Source organism: Sceloporus occidentalis, unplaced genomic scaffold, assembly GCF_023333645.1.
Source record: "Sceloporus occidentalis isolate IW3139 unplaced genomic scaffold, rSceOcc1.0.p SCAF_1, whole genome shotgun sequence".
NCBI classification, from domain to species: domain Eukaryota; kingdom Metazoa; phylum Chordata; class Lepidosauria; order Squamata; family Phrynosomatidae; genus Sceloporus; species Sceloporus occidentalis.
This window is the reverse complement of record NW_028316981.1, coordinates 143,733,456-143,751,026: the sequence shown is the minus strand read 5'-3', so window position 1 is coordinate 143,751,026 and position 17,571 is coordinate 143,733,456. Positions and strand designations below refer to the sequence as shown.

Here is a 17,571-nt window from a genome sequence, read left to right as displayed (position 1 = left end):
TAAATAAAACTTTATTATTTATACCCGTTTTTCTGTAAATAAACAAACACCACTTTTTCTTAAAACTGCCTTGGCTCGATGCTGTGGAATTCTGGGATTTGTAGTTTTTTGTGTGGCGGCATCAGAGCCCTTTCTGACAGAAAAGGCTAAATGTCTCACAGAAAACTATAATTCCAGGATTCCGTAGCCTTGAGCCAGGAAAGAGTTAAAGCGGTCTCGAACTGGGTTATTTCTGCAGTGTAGACGCAGCCGACGTTCAATAATGGCTCAATAATAGACCAGTTCGCGTTTTTTTTACCTCAGCGCAGGGAGCATTTTGCGCGTCGAATTAACACACGCACAAACACACAATCTCTCTCTTTTGGCTGCCACACTGAAAGCAAAGCAAAGCGTTCAAGTCCTGTATTCCTCCATGAAACACACACAGCCACCTTGGTTTGAGCGTTGGACTAGGACTCTGGAGACCAGGGTTCAAATCCCAGGCCAGCCATAAAAACCCACACTCTCTTAAAGGACACAGTTTGGGGTACTGTAATAATACTATATATATCAGTGCTCCCCAAACTGTGCTCTTTAAGGGCTTTTGGACTTCATCTCCCAGAATGCCAGACTATTGGCCAACATGGCTGAGGCTTCTGGGAGCTGAAGTCCACAATCCTCTTAACGGGCAGAGTTTGGGGAGCGCAATGGGTTTTGCGTGCTTCAGAGCAAGGGGCTCTTGTGGCACTCTTTGGCACTTAAGGTGTAGCACCAGCTTTTCCTAGACTTGGCTCTGAGTCCACAAAACCTTCTGCTACAACTTCTTGCACAAGGTTAAGTCCAAAAACCCAGTTTGAGGCTGCTTTCACTGCCCTGGCTCAGTGCTGTTGGGGAATCCTGGGAAAACTGTAGTCTTATTGGGGCACCAGAGCTCTCTCTCTCTCTCTCTGGCAGAGCAGGCTGGATGCCTCACAACAAACTACATTTCCCATGATCCCCTAGCATTGAGCCAAAGTGGATTATTTTCTGCAGCAGGGTGCGTTTTGGACCTTAGTGAGAGGAGGATGCAGATCATCATGTGAGCCCTGCGCAGCTGTTGCACCAAGGGCTTCTTCCTTTCACTCTACTTTCGGTTTCCATTTCTAGCTAGAGCTGGAAGTACTACTCACAGCTGCAAAGAGGTAAGAAGAAGTGATGGCCAGCATCACCATTTCCTGAAATCCCTCCATTATACTTTCACAAATCAAGGTAAGAGATGGAGGAGGGTGAGGTGGGCTTTGCAGGAGACAATACAGACTTTCTTAAGACAGGAACCCTTTCTAGCAGATGTTCTCACTGCAAGATGTAGGGCCTCCAATTAATAACAAATAACAAATTAAATCAAAATGGAAGAAAAGCTAAAAACACTCATGGAAATCTTAAGTGCATCCTTCTTAGCCCTGCTCAAAATGGAGGACGTTTGGGGGAATTCCTCCTGGACAGAAGGTTGAGATGGAGGACGGGTCCTGGAAAAAGCAGGGCATTTATGTATAATAACATAGTAAATATCAGTGTAGCAAATACATGTTTTGGATGTATGTTACGGTTGTTTATATAACTTACTTTATTTTTTTCATGGTTTTTACGTATGTGTGTCTTAATTATACATGAGTGTACATTGATGTTGATGTATTTGTTTCTGTATGCCTTTTTATGTTTAAGAAAATATTTTATAATAAGAAAAAGCAAAAGCAGGGCATCTAGTTGCCCTGCCTTCTAAGGAATCATACAAGCTACTAACTCATCCTTTTCTCTCTGAGAGATGGAGTTGTCCTGTTTTTTTGTGTGCCTTCAAGTCACCTGCTTGACTTAGGGTGACCCCACGAATTTCATAGGGTTTTCCTAGGCAAGGAAACCTCAGAGGTGGTTATGCCAGTCCCTTTCTCTGAAATAGAGCCTGCAACACCTGGCATTCATTGACTGCCTCCCATCCAAGTGCTAACCAGGGTTGAGCCTGAGATCAGATGGGATCTGAAGCCTTGAGGGAGGGTATTTAGCCCCTGACAAAGGAACAAAGCGTCCAGTGGTGCTTCCTTCTGTGAGCTGCAGAGTGGATCTTCTTTGCAAGCTAAAGGACTTGTTCTTTCCTGCTAGAAGATTCTCTTATGAGTTTATCACACCAGGGAGATTGGGAGTTTATCCTGTGAACATCCCGGGAAAATGGCGTAATTACACAAAACAATTTTACACAGTGTCGCACAAAGCCTGCCATTAAAGTGGTCACAAAGAAGCAGAAACATGGATCTTTTTGCTTTTGAGATTTCAGCGACAATGTATTTTCAATATCACTGTATTTGAGCAATTGCATGTGATCATTCGTGCAATTAATTGCCATTTTCGCTTTATTTATGGGATGCTTTAAATGTGCTTTAAAGTCTCTTTAATGCTGAAATAAGTGTGATAAACTCCTTATTAAATGGCCTCTCTGTGTTGGTCTGGAAAAGTAGTATGAAAAGGGATCTTTAGCACCTTTGACACTAACTGGAAGAAAGAAGCTGGTAGCATAAGCTTTTGGAGACTTGAGCCTGCTTCCAAAAATGCTTTGTTGTTGTTACATGGCTTCCAGTCCCCTGACTCTATTGTTTTCTATGAGAAGGGCTGCTTCCCTCCGTTTTCCCCTCATATAGTCTTAAATATTGCTTGCAAAACTGTTACTTTTGCTGCAAAAGACTGCCATTGCTACCTCTCTGAAAATGTACAATGGGTCCTTGATATCCTCTGGGGTTTGCTTCCTGGACCTCCAAGAATACCAAAATCTGTGGATGCTCAAATCTCATTGAATAAAGTGATATGGTAAAATGGTGTCCCTTATATAAAAAGGCAAAATCAAAGTTTGCTTTTTGGATTAAAAAAAAATCAGATGTGGATGGTCGTATTCTCCAGTGCAGAATCTGTGGATAGGGATGGCTGACTGTATATGAAGGGGTGGTGGTGGTTTTGCAACCAAGATTTACGCTTGTAAGAGCATCCAGACTAAAACACAAAAACCCCACATATCCAGGGATGTAGTTATGGGGCTGAGATGAAGGTATTGCCCCCCAGATAAAAATTCTCCCCCCCCCCCACATGAAGTGTTCTTTCAGTCTCCAGATTTCTAGCATTACAGTAACGTAAAACTTCACTTGATTGTCTAAAAATAGAGTTTAGGCATCTAGAGAAAAGGGGCAGGAAAAGGTAAAAAGGGAATGTGAACATAGAAAATATAAACAGAAAATATAAAAGCGTGATCAAGTTTTATTGTCTTGCTCTCACCACTTCTATAAATTTGGGAAATGCAGGAAAAATGCATTTTGGAAGCAGAATCCTTCACCCCCCTCCCCTCCCCACTACATCTTTGCCAGCCACCAACTGTCAGTCCCAGGAAATGTGTGATTCAGTGTATTTCGTATAGTCATGCAGATTTAAAGTTTTAATCCTGTGCATTTTTGAATTGTGGCCCAATGGATCCTAACTTTCCATTTCTGGGTGAGGCACCTGTCCCTTGGGGATACGTGCCATTCCTGGCCCTATGGTTGTGTTTAAATCCTGACATTAATCTCTCAAAGTGAATTGTTTTCCTTCAAGGCTGTTTCTGAAAAGCAGAGAACATAAATTTTAAACCTCTTAGCATTCTGACAGATAGAATAGATAGAATGAGATGGCTAAATACACTAAAAAAAAGACAGCGAGGCAATGTTGAACCAACTCTTCTGCCCAGTCTCTATTTGTAGGAAGTTTGCCAGTTTTTAATGTCTTGCTTTCTTTTCCACATAGAAGAATGGCCAACAGTCCTGCAGGAAGAGAAATCTGCCCTTACTGCAAAAAAACATTTAAACGGCTCAAGTCACACCTGCCTCACTGTAAGATAGCAGGAGGGCCAAACTCAAATGAAGTTTTGTTTCCTTCTGTGAAGGTCTGCAGTTCTGTCATGCCTGAATTGCTGAAAACTGAGAAGAAAGGGAAGATTGAAGGCAGAGAAACTGCCCCACAAAAAGACAACAAGAAGAGCAAGCCTGACCTGACCAGTAACAGAACAATAAAACCTTTAGAAGAGTTGGAAATAGCTGGGATAGCACCAAGCAGCAATCTGCATGCAAGTGATGCTACACAAACACAAATTAAGCATATTACTGAAAAGACACACAAAACCAAAGGCAGTGGACAAAGAGCCCCAGGAGAAGAGGTCCATGCAAAGTCAGCTAAAAAAGTAGTTTCAGAAATGACACTTGAAAAGAAGTCATCCAAAATAAGGAAAAGCAGAGGTAAAATGACATCAGAGGGAAAGGAGGTGATGCCTCACCTTGCAATAGAACTACCAGTTCAGAGTACAAAACTTACTTCTGAACCTCTTAGCCAAACAACAAAACCTTTTGCCAAACACAGGCATAGTAAGGGGGATGTTGGAAAGCAGAATGAATCTAGCTGGCCTGATTCTTCCACTGAAGATCTTCAACCCATTCCTGAGGGAATTACTGACAGAATTGAACTAGTGATTGAAAACCACCGTGTGAAAGTGTTGAGAAAGAAGCCTAAGTCTTCTGTTCAAAACATCTCATTGAATGGAGCTGCCATCAGCAACTCCAAGACAAGTCGATGCCCTATAAAATCATCCCCAGAAGGTGAAAAGATTGACTCAGCTGATGGACAGCAAGTTGTTAAAGTTACACAGAGTGGGGGTGGAAAGACTGTTTTAGGACTTGATCTTGCAGGGAATGTCTGGAGTGGAAAGATGGGAGATGGGATCACTTCAGGTAAAGCACACACATTGGCTGACTGCTCTGTGGGCAGCTACAGAAAAGTCCCCAGTGTTCCTCTTCAGCTGGCAGCAGAAGTAAAAAACATAATAGATAAAAATCCTTTATTTTTGAAAATAGAAGAAGGATATCCTAAAGGGTCACATGTATATACCAGTCCCAAATCAGAGATCTATGTTGAATTTGCAGAAGAACTTGGAGAAAAATATTATGATAAAACATTGAACTGTTCCTTAACTAGCTTAGAAAAAGGTGCTGTTTTACCTTCTAGGACTATTGTGACCTCAGAAATATCTTTGAGACCACCCTCACTCCATATGAAAGAAAGGACTAGCGCCCATGGGCTTTTAGCCCCTGACAGAAGTGAGGAGCCACATTCCTTGGGACTGGAGTTTTTTCCAGAACTGTATCCCAATTATCTCAGCCTGGGCTTGCTTTCAAGGAGGCTGCCTCAGTGGAGTGTAAGAATTCCAGGAACTCAAGCTCTTATTCTCCCTTCTGAAGGCAAGCACGGTAAAGATGAATACTTGACTGTTTTCTGAGAGCCATTATTACATTAAGTGTGTAGAAATACGTTGGGTGCTTGTTTCATAGAATAGGTTATCTGGGTTAATTAATTTGATTTTAATATATACCAGGGTGGGCTTATGATTTTCAGTGCCACATACCAAAATCCCGAAATGGCCAAACCTCATATGAACACAGCTGCTCTCCATCTTCAACAGTTATATTCACAATCTTCAGACCAGTTTTCACCTCTCCAACCATGTTCCAAAGGAACCTTTCCCATGGGTTTTTGCAACCATTGTTTCTATATTTCTGCTTAAAGATGCTTATATTTAAAAAACATATAGGACAGAAGCAGAACATCTGTGGTGTATAGACACAGCAAGGTTATAGCAGTTTGGGGACACTTTAATTGACGTGGATGCACCCTTTGTAATCCTGTGATTTGTAGTTTGGTGAGGGCCTTCTTTGCCAGAAGGCTCTTGTCTACTTCCTGGTGCTAGCAGAGAATTCCCTCTACAAACTACAAATCCTAGAGTTCCATAGGAAGGAGCTATGGTAGTTAAAGTGGTATCAAACTGCTATAACTATGTAGCTGGATATACCCAGAGTTGGGTTTGTTATGTGCATGCACCCTAGGGCCTTCTTTTAATTATGTTGTTCTTCACTCTCATTATCTGTAAGCAATTATATATTTTCAAGCTGCATAGTATAACTAGATAGATAGATAGATAGATAGATAGATAGATAGATACAGTTTTAATACTAGTTTAACTATTGTTGATCCACCTACCAGAGAACTCTGGAAAATGCCATTTCAGAGAAGTTACTGAGTATTCTGGACATTTCTGGTCCTTTCTCACAGAGCTATAGTTCTTGGGATAGCCTGGGAATGAAGGAATGGCCAGTAAACTAGTTGAGTGTAAACCAGTAGTGTTTTAATCTTTAACTTCACTTCTTCCCCACATCCACCGTAGACATTGCAAAAAGCAAAACTATGTAGATGTATTTTCAGATTGTTTGAGAAAACAGTAATTCTACCTATTCCATAGATCAAAGATTCTCAGAACCCATTTCGGATGTTCAAAAAGGCTACACAGATTATATTTGCAGTATGTAGTGGTGAACTGTATAATAATATAAGTTTAGCACTGAGAGTCTAATATAAGCTTTAGCATGCCAGATCTACAACAAATAACAGAAAATTGATCCCAGATAATCAGTTTATTTTTCCTGATTTCAGTTTTCATGTGCCTTTCTGTTTCTGAATTGAGCATAGTGTATAACTCTCTGGCTTTGCTTCGCAAACGAAGATTCAGGAAGGACTCATCCCGTGCTTTGTATAAGCGCGTTGGTGACTAAAAAGGCCAATCCGGGACAAACAGGTCCGGTTGCAGAAAGTACAGCGGAAAGTCTCCTTGGGTGATGTTTCCGGGTTGTGGTTCTTTCTGCATTGTTGTTTCTCTTCGAGACTCGTTCGGCGGGAGCTTTCGAAAAAGACTGCAGCATCATGGATAGTGCGTCTCCATGCCTCCCGATGTGAGGCCAGGGCAGACCATTGTTGGTGATCAATTTGGCCAAGCCTGAAGGGTTGTTTAAGGGAGTCCTTGTATCTCTTCTTTGGGGCGCCCCTCTTACGCTGACGCGTGGCAAGTTCACCATAAAATACTATTTTGGGTAGGCGATGGTCCTTCATCCTAGAAACATGTCCTGCCCAGCACAGCTGCATCCTCAATAGCATGGCCTCAATGCTGGTGATCCCTGCTTGCTCAAGGACAGCAACATTATAACAGTATATAACAGTGTATAACAGTAGCGTAATATTTAGGCCAGCTTTCCTTCACCTGGTAACATTTGTAGATATCTAGTGCAGGGCAGCTGGATTGGAATAATCTATAGACAGCATAATAATAATAATAATAATAATAATAATAATAATAATATTAATAATGTTTTATTTATAGACCGCTATTCCGCAATGATCATAGTGGTGTACAGTAAAAATTGTAATACAATACAAAAGGTGACAGTTAAAGGAGGGAGAAGTCTCATCCTTCAGGCAATCCCTGATGTTGCTGGGTCTGCCTGATGGCTCCCTCTGAGGCCGAGGTGACAGTTGAGGAGGGAGGGGCCTCTTCCTTCAGGCAGTCCCTGATGTTGCTGGGTCTGCCTGATGGCTCCCTCTGAGGCCGAGGTGACAGTTGAGGAGGGAGGGGCCTCTTCCTTCAGGCAGTCCCTGATGTTGCTGGGTCTGCCTGATGGCTCCCTCTGAGGCCGAGGTGACAGTTGAGGAGGGAGGGGCCTCTTCCTTCAGGCAGTCCCTGATGTTGCTGGGTCTGCCTGATGGCTCCCTCTGAGGCCGAGGTGACAGTTGAGGAGGGAGGGGCCTCTTCCTTCAGGCAGTCCCTGATGGTGCTGGGTCTGCCTGATGGCTCCCTCTGAGGCCGAGGTGACAGTTGAGGAGGGAGGGGCCTCTTCCTTCAGGCAGTCCCTGATGGTGCTGGGTCTGCCTGATGGCTCCCTCTGAGGCCGAGGTGACAGTTGAGGAGGGAGGGGCCTCTTCCTTCAGGCAGTCCCTGATGGTGCTGGGTCTGCCTGATGGCTCCCTCTGAGGCCGAGGTGACAGTTGAGGAGGGAGGGGCCTCTTCCTTCAGGCAGTCCCTGATGGTGCTGGGTCTGCCTGATCGCTCCCTCTGAGGCCGAGGTGACAGTTGAGGAGGGAGGGGCCTCTTCCTTCAGGCAGTCCCTGATGGTGCTGGGTCTGCCTGATCGCTCCCTCTGAGGCCGAGGTGACAGTTGAGGAGGGAGGGGCCTCTTCCTTCAGGCAGTCCCTGATGGTGCTGGGTCTGCCTGATCGCTCCCTCTGAGGCCGAGGTGACAGTTGAGGAGGGAGGGGCCTCTTCCTTCAGGCAGTCCCTGATGGTGCTGGGTCTGCCTGATCGCTCCCTCTGAGGCCGAGGTGACAGTTGAGGAGGGAGGGGCCTCTTCCTTCAGGCAGTCCCTGATGGTGCTGGGTCTGCCTGATGGCTCCCTCTGAGGCCGAGGTGACAGTTGAGGAGGGAGGGGCCTCTTCCTTCAGGCAGTCCCTGATGGTGCTGGGTCTGCCTGATGGCTCCCTCTGAGGCCGAGGTGACAGTTGAGGAGGGAGGGGCCTCTTCCTTCAGGCAGTCCCTGATGGTGCTGGGTCTGCCTGATCGCTCCCTCTGAGGCCGAGGTGACAGTTGAGGAGGGAGGGGCCTCTTCCTTCAGGCAGTCCCTGATGGTGCTGGGTCTGCCTGATCGCTCCCTCTGAGGCCGAGGTGACAGTTGAGGAGGGAGGGGCCTCTTCCTTCAGGCAGTCCCTGATGGTGCTGGGTCTGCCTGATGGCTCCCTCTGAGGCCGAGGTGACAGTTGAGGAGGGAGGGGCCTCTTCCTTCAGGCAGTCCCTGATGTTGCTGGGTCTGCCTGATCGCTCCCTCTGAGGCCGAGGTGACAGTTAAGGAGGGAGAGGCCTCTTCCTTCAGGCAGTCCTTGATGTTTGTTTAAAATATATCTTGCCTTTTCTTTCTTTCTTTCTTTCTTTCTTTCTTTCTTTCTTTCTTTCTTTCTCTAGTAGGATTGAGATTGAAAGCACCACACAACATGATTAAAAACATTTTAATTGTGTGATTTTAATCATGTTGTGTGGTGCTTTGAATTGCAATAAATTATAACAGTAAAACACCATTAAATCTATCATAGTAAAACGGTTGGGTTCAAACTTTAAAATCACTTCAGATAACAAAAATAAAAGTATAGCACCACTTTGTTACAATCCCTTTAAAACTCCTAAATAGCAAATCAGTTGGCCAAAGCCTGTTTCATGAAAAGATCTTTGCCTGCAGACAAATAACCAGGACAGCATTAGCCTAACTTTACTTGGAAGGTTAATTATAAAGCAGTTATCCCACTTTTCACTGCCTTGTTTCTCTCCAGTGGAATCCTGGGACTGGCAGCTCAGAAGGCCCATCCAGAGAGCAACCATGACAGTTAAAGTGGAATCGAACTGGGCAATGTAAAGACCCTAAGTCTTTAAGATCCAACAAAACGGTTGTTTTTGCTACAACAGACTTAAGGTTACCTCTCTGCAGATTATGACTACAGATGGAGAAACACATAACTCAGTTTATGGGCAAAATGTTGGATCCTGGAGAATCTTGGATTTTACCCCATGATCACATAAAACTGGTAGTTCTTAGTATGTGTTCACACTGAGCATCCTGTTACTAGAAAACAAGACATGAGCCTTTCTTCTTTGCCCTTCCTCTTCTGAAATTTAGTAACTTGTCCTACAAATATAGCAGCAGAAGTACATGTGGTGAGCACCTCTTTCCTGTAGGAGGGTCAACTCTAGCCCTAGTAACCAGATCAGCTGGAATGAAATACAGTGGACCCTTGTTATACGCTGGGGTTTGGTTCCAAGATCCCCTGTGTATAACAAAATCCGTGTATGTTCAAGTCCCATTAAATATAATGGCATAGCAAAATGGAGTCCCTTATAAAAAATGGAAAATCAAGGTTTGATATTTGAAATTTATACTTTTTTTGAACATTTTCAAACTGTGTATGCTTGAATCCGTGTATAAGAAGGACTGACCATAGCTCCATTTCTCAAGGCTGACCGAAGCCCTTTCTACTGCCAGTGTACCTGCTAGCAAGGAAGCACCCACCTCTGAATAGGTGATTAGTTTGCTCCTGGATGAGGCAGAGAAAGCTTTACTGTTTTGAAATGGAGGTCTTTTCAATACACAAATCTTCAGTCCTTCTGGTGAGCATATCCCATGTATCTCACAGTCTGTTCTGCTGTAATGTCCCTAGAAAGTCAGTTACTCTTCAGAGAGGAACAATCTATCCCATTGTCCCCATAGGAGAATACTGGGCATTGAGTCCAGCAGCGTGAACTGCATAGGTTGTTTCTAAGTCATAAGGGAGCTGGTGCAGGCATATAACCTTTGAAACTGGGAGAGAGGGAGAGAAGGTGTGTGTTAGTTAGAGAAATCCATTTTGCTGTTCTTTTCAATAGTTCCCTTGGCAGAAAGGTGTTTGATGGATGTAAAACTCCAAGATTTGCCTGCTTGGCTAGCCACGCGTGACCTGTCTCCACAGGGGATGCTCAGAGTAACGCGCAGAGGTGAGAGCAAATCAATTACTGTGTCTTTCAATTCTACATCAAGATGAGTGGTGGTTGTTACAGCAGCTTTAACGTGGACATGGAGGTCAAGGCTGACTGGGCAGGACAAAAGAAGAACACCCTCAGTCTGGATCCTTGATGCTAGTGACATGAATAACCAAACAGCTTCCATGTTTTTCTTTTCCTAAACAGCCTGGAATGGATACTACACTAAGTACATCAATGTAAAAAAGGGCAGAATGGCTGGGATCTCTATGCTGCTGCTAGGCTACTGTGTCCTCAGCTACGCCTGGAGCTATGAACATATTAGTAAGGCTTCTTTTCTGATGTTTTATCAGCTTTCTCCACGTTTCTTCATTGATAACAGAGGAGGACACTGTTACTTCAGTGTGCTGCCAAATAGGAGACGGTTTCCATTTCTGGTATTTGGTACATAGGGATTTTGATGCTTGTGCGGATCTATGTGCAATGTCTTTGAAAAACAGCTTTCTAATTTGTTTTCATTTTGATGAAAAATAGTGTCAGAAATGGAAAGTGTATTGCTATGCAGGCTAAAAGGAGTTGGTTCAGATTCATGCCCTTTAAACAGAAAGAACCTACAGCTTTAGTCAACAATTCGTTGTATGGGGGGCACTTGGAGGAGAAAATGGAGACTGTCAGTGCAGATGTTCTCTTCATCCCTGAGTTGAGAATTGGAGGTGGGATTATACTTTCCAATGGGCTGAATTAATTAACATCTCCAGATACAGATGATGTATAGCACGCATGATGAATGTGTGGTTCTCCAGATGTTGGATCACAATTTTCATCAATGCTAGGCAATAAAGCCAGTGGAGAGTGATGGTGGAAACTGCATTTCAGCATCTGGAGGGCGCAAGCTCCCCATCCCTGACTTAAAGGAACAAGGTGTATTGCATGTGCCTGTCACTAAATGAACAACAACAACAGTAGTAGTAGTAGTAGTAGTAATAATAATAGTTTTCATTTGTATATTTCCTTCCTCTCCCTGCAGAGGCAGGAGTACAACAGTAAATTTAAAATTACAGTTCAGTTAAAATACATTCATAGGACATAATCAATCCTATAAAAATTCATTATCAACATCTAGCTTCCAATGCATGCTCAAAATGAAGTGTCTTCTTATAATTGTTATAGCAGATCAGGGGGATAGGCTCGCCGGAAGAGATCCATCTTGAGTACCTTCTTGAAGGCGTCTAAGGTGGTAATAAGATGGATCTCCTCAGGCAAGCTATTCCACAATTTGGGAGCCATAGCAGTAAATGCTCCGTGGGAAGTTATTATTATTATTAACCTTTATTTATAAAGTTGATGTTAGTCTAGTTTTTGGGTAATCCAAGAGATTCTTCCCAGTTGTTCTGAGAGTGCGGGGTGGTTTATGTAGGGAGAGGCATTCCTTCAAAGTAATTCGGGCCCAAACCATATAGAGCTTTAAAGGTAATGACCAACACTTTGTACTGCGCCTAGAAACTAATCAGCAGCCAGTGAAGAGATTTTAGTACAGCTGTTATGTGGTCTGACCTAGGTGTTCTGGTGACCAATCTGGCTGCCGCATTTTGCACCAATTGAAGTTTCCAAACTTGGTACAAAAGTAGCCCCATGTAAAGTGCATTGCAGAAATCAAGACGAGAGATTACCAGTGCAAGTACCACTGCTTCAAGGTCCTTTTGGTCCAGGTAGGGACGCAGTTGGCATATCAACCGAAGTTGGTACCAGGCACTTCTGGCCATCGCATGTACTTGAGATGATAACTAGAGATGGATCCAGAAGTACCCCCAAACTGTGAACTTCATCCTTTAGGGGAAGTGTGACCCCATCCAGGACTGGTTGACAAATCTTGGAAAACATATCGCAAGTACCTCTGTTTTCTCTGGATTCAGCTTGAGTTTGTTTTCCCTCATCCAGCCCATTACCGACTTAAGACAGGCATCCAGAAGAGAGATGCCATTCTTAGTCACTGCATCAGTCGGAGACATAGAGAAGTAGATTTGGGTGTCATCAGCGTACTGATAACACCACACCCCATGTCTCCGGATGTACTAGTCTCAAATGACTTAGCAAAGAACATATAAATACAGAGATATTGTTTTATAATCTCCACTACCGTGGAATGCTGCGGATGTTTACTTGAGATTAAGTCTGAGTTTTCTCAATAGAACCTATTCCCAGAGCTAACTTCTTTGCGGATAAAATCTCTCAGATCAGGGCTGATCTTGACGCCAGTATTTATGCAGGTCCTGTAAGAGAGGCGTCCGAAGCATCCGTGGCCCCAGTTATACTGGATCGCTTTGAGTTTGTTAGTACCGATGAAGTGGACAAGATCCTTCGAAGCGTTAGGAAGACGACGTGCTCTCTTGATCCCTGTCCCTCATGGTTGGCAGCTCAGGGGGGAGATGCGGTGCTGACTATGTTGCACCGCATCATTAATACTTCTCTAAGAGAGGGTCAGTTTCCATCTAAATTGAAAGTGGCAGTGGTTAAACCCTTGCTCAAGAAACCCTCCTTAGACCCCCTGATTCATAACAACTATCGGCCCATCTCGCTGCTACCTTTTTTGGGGAAGGTGATCGAGAGAGCAGTCGCCTTCCAGCTTCAATCGATCTTGGATGACACCGATTTTCTGGACCCATTTCAAACTGGCTTCCGGGCGGGCTATGGAGTTGAGACTGCCATGGTCGCCTTAGTTGATGACCTCCTTCTGAGCATGGACAGGGGAAGCGTGTCCCTGTTAGTGCTCTTGGACATCTCGGCGGCTTTCGATACCATCGACCATGGTATCCTTCTGGAACGCCTGGGGGAGTTGGGTATCGGGGGCACTGCTTTGCAGTGGTTCCGGTCCTACCTCTCGGGTAGATTCCAGATGGTGGAGCTGGGGGATTGTCGCTCCGATAAGAGGGCACTTACATCCGGTGTCCCTCAGGGAGCGATTTTATCCCCTATGCTTTTTAACATCTACATGAAACCGCTGGGAGAGATCATCCGGAGACACGGGGCGCGGTGTTATCAGTATGCTGATGACACCCAAATAATTTTCTCTGTGTCTCCGACTGATGCAGTAACTAAGGATGGCATCTCTCCTCTAGATGCCTGCTTGGCGTCGGTAATGGGCTGGATGAGGGAGAACAAACTCAGTGTGAATCCAGGGAAAACGGAAGTACTGGTGATAGGTCCCTCGGTTCCGGGTGGTGAGATTTGTCAGCCTGTCCTGAATGGGGTCACGCTCCCCTTGAGGGACTCGGTGCGCAGCTTGGGAGCACTCCTTGATTCGTCGCTTCATCTGACATCTCAGGTGGACGCGACGATCAGGAGTGCTTGTTATCAGCTTCGGCTGATACGCCAGCTGCGCCCCTACCTGGGCCGTCGGGACCTTGAAACTGTTGTACATGCTTTGGTAACCTCTCGATTGGATTTCTGCAATGCGCTCTACATAGGGCAACCCTTGTACCAAACCCGGAAGCTTCAATTGGTGCAGAATATGGCAGCCAGACTGGTCGCTGGTAGTTCCAGGACAGACCACATAACACCTATTTTAAAAGATCTCCACTGGCTACCCATTCGCTTCCGAGCTCAATACAAGGTGTTGGTTTTGACCTATAAAGCCCTAAATGGCTTGGGCCCAGGGTACTTGGAGGACCGCCTCTCCCCACACAATCCGCCCCGCACACTCAGAACATCTGGGACCAATTTGTTAGAGGTCCCTAAATCCCATTTGGTGAGGACCTCACAGAGGGCTTTCACTATCGCCGCCCCCTCATTGTGGAATAAGCTCCCTGTAGAGCTCCGTTCCTCTGCATCTTTAGTTTCTTTTAAGAAACAATTAAAAACGCATCTATTCCAGTTGGCTTTTTCACTTTAGGTAATAGTGTTTTTTCTCTGCTCCTTGCCCTCTGTTTTTCGACCCCGGATTAGTGCAATATATTGTCTTTTTCTTGCCCCTAGTGAATTGTGATTTGTATAGATTCCCATTCCTACCCCTAGTAATGATGTTTATAAACTTTTTATATTGTGATGTTTTACTTGTATTTTATTGTTTCTTGTCTTGTAAGCCGCCTTGATCATGCAATTGGAAAGGCGGGATATAAATAAAAATTATTATTATTATTATTATTAAATGGGGCTGCAGTCTTGAGTATTTATAGTAACTTGAATCAGTTTAACTGTTTCCCAGACGGGGGGGGGGGGGGGGGAGAATGTGAGTTCAGAGCAAAAAGTTATCATTGCATAGGTCAAAAAAGTAAAAAAAAAAAAAAAAAATGCCCCCAAGGTAACTCAGAATGTGGTCATACTGATAAACTCTTCTTGTACCTTAATTTTCACACCAAATAAATACTATGGTGTAGATTAATTAAATATGCCACCCCCTATGTAGCACATCACGAGTGGTGTGAAAGAACTAAAATGAACCATGGCTTGGATAGTCAAAATCCACACACAGCAGATTAAGCGCATAGTTTTATGCAGTTAGATCATCTTTACTAGTCCAGTCCAACTGTATGTGTTTGGTAGAGAGAAGCCTCATTGTGCTTCATATGTTAAAGCCCAGCTAAGCCTGTTATATAGAATTTCATTTGTAAATACTAATGTAATTTACAGATAGGATTTTACCTTTAGATATAAAGGCTCCCTGCAACTTGTGAGCTGCTTTGGGGTCCCTTTTTGTGAGAAAGGCTGCATAAAAATTAAATAAATAAATAATGAAGTACATCTAGTCTCCTTTTATCTAACTGTAAATGGTTTCCCTTCTATCCAAGTCTCTTTTCAAAAAATGATACTTCTAGCAAACCCAGTGACATTTATGCTCAGTATTGTCCACTAAAAGTTAGCCCTAAGAAAATGTGTGTGTGTGTGTTAAAAAAAACACTGAAAATTTCAAGTCATTATGGCAGTTTTAAATTGTCTGGTTGGGTAAAAAGCACAAGTAGAGACTTTGTGGTTTCATAGGGTCATAGAACAAAGATGTAAAACTGGAGCATCCATGAATAATAGCAATAAATAAAAGCATTGCCAAAAGGACTAAAAGCACAGTACTTGTCATCAACCATAACTATATGGTACAGCCACAGCATAAATGAAGTATATATGCTGTCAACCCATCAGTGTGTTGAATAATTAAAGTGTTAATTTTCTTCCTCTTTTTCATGAAAGAACAAAGTCGCTGGCAGAAATATCGATGAGAACCCAAGAGCATTTCATGGAAAGAATGTGTGGAAAAAGAACATGGATTTGTTCCATTAGAAATACCACAATGAAGAAGACTGCTGTAGGAGTCATGCATACATGAGTACTCTTCTATGGTCATTTGTCTATTCTTCTTGGTAGAAAGTTGTCAGCCATAGTATAAATGGGCAAATTATTGCACTATATAGGGGCTTTTGGTTTGTTAGCAAAAGATAATGGATGTAGCATCATCTTGGAGGCAAGTATCTGTGAGCCGCCTTGGGTCCCTCCTGGAGAAAGGTGGCATACAAATGAAATAAATAAATAAATAAATAAATAAATAAATAAATAAATAAATATGTTTTCATAGCTGATATTAGGCATATGGAGAGGCAACGTGTGGCATTACACATGCAGTTCTTATTTATAAAGTAACTGGCCCTTTCGCACTCACATTTTATAAAACATTTATTGTGACTACAGTTCAGATAAGCCCAGGTCTTCTCTGCCTGTAAGTCTCAGAATTTTCATATCCACCAGTCTAGGCAAAGAAGTTTATTTATCTACTGGTGCAGGTAATATAGCTCTTTTCTTATGACCCCTCCCTTTACTTTTGTTACTCCAATCCAGATTTTCAGAGCTTTTGAAGCAGTTCACAAAACTTGAACTCTGAGTCCCCTAATCTTCTCATACATCCTGATCGTCTTGTGCTTCTCTACTCAGAAGGAAGCCCCCCCCCCTCCCCAACTTCAGGATTAATTTCTCAAGGAAGCACAAAGCAGCTCAGAGCCTCAGCAGAAGATATATGCATAACATTCAGCAGAGTGGTTGTGTTTAAATTTAATAAACAAGCACATAGCTGTCCCAAGACATTCTGTTCCTTGAGCCAAAGGAAAGGATGGCACCACCCAACTGCAGTGGCAATTGAGTGCCACCATGTAAAAGCAGTAGGGTAGTTTTACCAGTATAGTGCAGTTTTACCAAAGTTGGGTATGACATACAATTAGCTCTGTCCTCCCAATACCTCCTTGCTGTTTATTTGCTCTGGTTATCTGCCTGCCAGCCACTGAAATGCAGTAGTGGCAGCAATGCCTGTCTCTGTTCTCTGCTGTAGTGTGTGGTCTGGGCTGGTTGGTTTTTTCCTTGCTCACTCAATCACAGGCTCATCTCAGTGGTACATTGGAAGAAGGCAGACAAGCTAACCAGCCAGGCTAGACTAGTCAAAAGCAAGCATCACTGCTGCTACCACCACCACCAGTGAGTTGAGAGGGCTGCTGATGGGGACATCCAGCGGAACAACTTCTACATGAAGTGGTTGCTACCTTGCTCTGTTAGGTAAAAGCCATGGCTGAAACACTTTCTGTTTGCTAGAACACTATTATGCTAGCAAGAGCAGTATCCTGCTATGAACAATGATACAAAAATTTATCTTGAAAACTGTTCTCCATGCAGAAAGCATCACAAGACATACATCAGTTGAGGACCTGGCTTTGTCTTAATAGAACCTGCTAACCCATCTGAAGATAGAATGGATCAAACAATGTATGTCAGATAGTTATCCCCAAACACTCAATAGCACTACAGTAAAGATCTTTAAACTGTACTAAAGCTGAACTGGAGTAACATTAATAATGCACTGTTCCACTGCTGAGGGAAGACATCCATTGCATTAAGTTGCTGAAATGCCCTTTGGGTAGAATGTTTTCTGTGTAGAAAAAAAAATAGGCACTGATTTAAATCAGAGATGAGTTTTGCACTCAAGTGATGAACATTCTGGGTTCTCTTTCTGTACCACTCTTGGTATATACCTTCAATGAGAAGGAAGAATAATCTTTGAACCAATAGCATATTCAAAATCAAAATTTAAAAATTACTGATATGATAGACAAGATGGTGAAAAGCAGTACATGACAATAGAACAGTGGGTAATGTAAAATAATGAGATATTAATTATAAAGCAAGTTGTAAGATAACAGCTTAATGTGGCT

At 43.4% G+C, this 17,571-nt stretch overlaps 1 protein-coding gene across 8 annotated transcripts; it reads left to right on the top strand.

The window, feature by feature from the left end:
• The first annotated feature begins 253 nt into the window (after window positions 1–253).
• Window positions 254–17,282, top strand: LOC149322350 (mitochondrial nucleoid-associated protein 1-like). 8 transcript variants are annotated; one of them, XM_089540217.1, is made up of 5 exons: window positions 257–1,227; window positions 3,772–5,264; window positions 10,301–10,408; window positions 10,601–10,717; window positions 15,572–17,282. In XM_089540217.1, the coding sequence occupies exons 2-5, from the start codon at window positions 3,776–3,778 to the stop codon at window positions 15,598–15,600; spliced, it is 1,743 nt and encodes a 580-aa protein (XP_089396343.1). In that variant the 5' UTR covers window positions 257–1,227; window positions 3,772–3,775; the 3' UTR covers window positions 15,601–17,282. The 8 variants fall into 8 exon arrangements, with proteins under 8 accessions (XP_089396353.1, XP_089396324.1, XP_089396334.1 ...); XM_089540192.1 differs by lacking the exon at window positions 15,572–17,282 and having other exon boundaries at window positions 777–812; window positions 934–1,227; window positions 10,601–11,832; XM_089540198.1 differs by lacking the exon at window positions 15,572–17,282 and having other exon boundaries at window positions 255–1,160; window positions 10,601–11,832.
• The last annotated feature ends 289 nt before the right edge of the window (window positions 17,283–17,571 follow it).